Source organism: Gavialis gangeticus, unplaced genomic scaffold (assembly GCF_001723915.1).
Source record: "Gavialis gangeticus isolate Ggan-Ray unplaced genomic scaffold, GavGan_comp1, whole genome shotgun sequence".
In the NCBI taxonomy this organism is placed as follows: Eukaryota; Metazoa; Chordata; order Crocodylia; family Gavialidae; genus Gavialis; species Gavialis gangeticus.
Window position 1 is genome coordinate 19,393,922 of NW_017729031.1, and position 3,399 is coordinate 19,397,320.

At 42.5% G+C, this 3,399-nt stretch overlaps 1 protein-coding gene across 1 annotated transcript in view; it reads right to left on the reverse strand.

The window, feature by feature from the left end:
* THSD7B (thrombospondin type 1 domain containing 7B) overlaps window positions 1-3,399 on the reverse strand; it is a 754,813-nt gene that overhangs the window by 47,138 nt on the left and 704,276 nt on the right. The window contains exon 19 of the mRNA XM_019522475.1: window positions 2,616-2,733. Within this exon, the coding sequence (XP_019378020.1) occupies window positions 2,616-2,733 (118 nt within the window). The remainder of the gene's footprint in view (window positions 1-2,615; window positions 2,734-3,399) is intronic.

Below are 3,399 nucleotides of genomic sequence, written 5' to 3' on the forward strand. Positions count from 1 at the left end.
GGGGGTCATCATTGACCACAAGATGAACATGAGCCTGCAATGCGATGCTGCAGCTAGTAAAGCGACCAAAACGCTGGCTTGCATCCATAGATGCTTCTCAAGCAAATCCCGGGATGTCATTCTCCCCTTGTATTTGGCCTTGGTGAGGCTGCAGTTGGAGTACTGCATCCAGTTTTGGGCCCCAAAATTCAAAAAGGATGTGGAGAAGCTTGAGAGAGTCCAGAGAAGAGCCATGCATATGATCAGAGGTCAGTAAAACAGACTGTACAAAGACAGACTGAGAGCTATGAGGCTCTTTAGCCTGGAAAAGCGCAGGCTTAGGGGTGATCTAATGGCCACCTATAAGTTTATCAGGGGCGACCACCAGGACCTGGGGGAATGTTTGTTCACCAGAGCACCCCATGGGATGACGAGGTCGAACGGTTATAAACTCCTGCAAGACCGTTTCAGGCTGGACATAAGGAAGAATTTCTTTACTGTCCGAGCCCCCAAGGTCTGGAATAGCCTGCCTTCTGAGGTGGTTCAAGCACCTACATTGAACACCTTGAAGAGCAAATTGGATGTTTATCTTGCTGGCATCCTATGACCCCAGCGGACTTCCTGCCCTTCAGGCAGGGGGCTGGACTTGATGATCTTCCAAGGTCCCTTCCAGCCCTAATGTCTATGAAATCTATGACAAACCATCATGTCTGTCAGCGCCCTTTGTAGCAATGGTTAAGGAGCTGTTATCCATTCTTCTCCCTGTGAGACACTGCAGATAATATTTTTTATTTTTACTTGGTAAGGAAGAAACTGCTCTTATCGTATTTCCTAAATACAATGTACACTGCAATTTCAAGCAGCTGTTTTTTGGGGAAAAGGGTGCGTGTTGTACATAAAAAATATGGAGGACTCATAACATATACTGAATGGAGTTATTCAGATGTAATGAAGTGATCAGCCTTGGTGAGGTTTGGAACAAAAACACTTCTATAATCCTAGATGGATTAGCTGAGGGCTCAAAGTTCCAAGTCCTCTCACTTTTAATTGGCTTCCAGTGACTTAAGAATTGACTTAAGAATCCTGCAGAGGAGGATGCAAATTCCTGGCCTACAGGTGAAGTAACTTTTTTGGTTCCCAAGAGACTAAGGATACTCAATGTGCCAAATACCTAAACCTAAATTTCAACATACCTTTCTGCTGACAGCAGTTCCCTTTATTACCTGTGCAAGGTACAGAGGGCATATACAAGAGAGAAAACTTTTTGCTACTGTACAGTATTTGGGGTACTTACTTCCTTTTTTGGTAACTCTTTGTATAATGGAAGCCAGGATGAAGCAATGACTGGCTTTTGATGATATGTAGGCGTGACTCATCTTATCCTAGTAAGCCACTGTGCACTGTCAAATGATTCTATTTTTTCTAATAACATGAACATTAATACCCTTAGAAAGGTTTTAAAAAGGGAGGAAAAATTCAGCTTCAAATTAATAGTTTCTTAATGGCTGGTGGCTATTAAATAATATTTATGCATTATTCATTTATGTTAAGTTTAGGGAGCACTGTTTTACTGAACTGATGAAAGCTCAACAGACAAAGAATGTGATTAATCTGAATATTAAACTCTTTGATAGTTTCTGTTACATGCTTTGATCTCTGAAATCCGTCTAAAAAGATGCTTCCATAGAAGCTGAGAATCCATTCTTTCTTTGTCCTCAAATAAATTTGATTCAAAATAACACTACAGACCTTGAAATCTTTAGGACAATTAGAAACTGTGTTGTAATTCCAAAGTACACCACAGCTTGGAAAGTAATATCACCGGTGTATTTTAAAGAAAACCTATAATACTTCTTTTAAATTCAGAACTGCAAGAATTAAATAAAAAAACATTCAAAACTAATAGTCCTAATGACATTCATTTCTCTGTACAAGATACATACTCAACTGCATATACCGGTACATAACCCCAGTGATGAAGTAAGGGTCTAAGCATATCCTAAAGAAGGCAGAATATTTACCAAAGTCTTTTCTATAACATAAAAAATTATTATTTTAGTTATTATAGACACAACTGGGCTGATATTTTGAGTTCTGAAGTACAGAGAAGAGTAGGAAGTATCAACGTAAAAAAAACAAACAAAATGTACAAGTCTCACTAGCTTTATCTTTCAGGTTACATTTCTTACCTGGTTCTATGTTGAAGAAAAGTTTGGGGTTTTTTCTTCAGTGGCTGAATTTACAGATTTTGGAACAAATTAGTAAATGATCCTTGCTGTATGTGTCTGTCTGCTTCTCATATTTGGATAATTCAAAAAAATAGCCTGACAAATTTTAATTAAATTAAAAAAAAAAAAACTAATTATGAAAAAAATCCAACACCACCATAGAAAAGTCCTCATGGGATTGTTATGAAACATGTAAAAAAAATCCAAATAATATTCTGAGGATTTACTGCATATTGAAGCAATTCCAGCCCTTCTTAAGTTTGCAGATAAATGTATGTTTCTTTTTACCTGTTCTGAAGGATCTGCATAAATATTTGCAGGACGGGGTCTTATTAACATTCTTTATCACACAGGAAGTCTTTGAGAGATACAGAAAAAGGGTAAAAACAGTCTTGGAAAAGCACTTACCTCCAACACCACAAGTGTGTGAACATTGTGACCAGGATGACCACTTGGAAAGCTGACAATTCACAATGCAATCCACGAGGCACTGAATGGTCATTTTTATAGGTTTTTCCAAATGCAGCTATAAATAAATAAATAACAAAAAATGGAAACAAACAATAATAAGTTGGTTATCACTAAAATGAGAAAATTTACAAGGATGTAAGCCAGGGGGGAGGGGCAAAATACGGCCTACAGACTGGATCCAGCCCACCAATTAATTGGATCCTGCCAGCAGCTGCCCCGCGGCACTCCACATAGGGCTGAGCGCCACCCAGAACAGCCAGCACTGCACTCCCGCCTGTGCCCACTGGCCCCAGCCCCACCCCGATCAGCGTGCACAGCTTCTCAACGGGGCTACTCTCAGTGTGGGTGCAGCTGCCCAAATACAGCTTGGCTCTCCCCACCTCCAGTGGCCTCCCCTGCTCCTGCGCCTGCTGCACCACTCCAGGCGGGGTGGAGGGGAGCTGTAGCTGGGCAGCACACCGCCCCCCACCAGTGCGTGGGGCTCCAGCTCTAGGTCCTGGATGCCTTCCACCCACTCTGCCTGCCCAGCATACTGGGCTGAGGTTAGGGCTGGGGTCAGGGCCAGGCTCGGCTCCATGCCCAGCATTGTGGAGGCAGCTGTGGACTGCACCTCCACTGCATCTCCTGGGTGAATTGTGCTGCATTCTCCCCCTGCCATCCCTCTCTCCCCCACCCCCAGCTGGCTCCCAGGACCTGGCTCCCAGGCAGCGCCCCCCTCCAC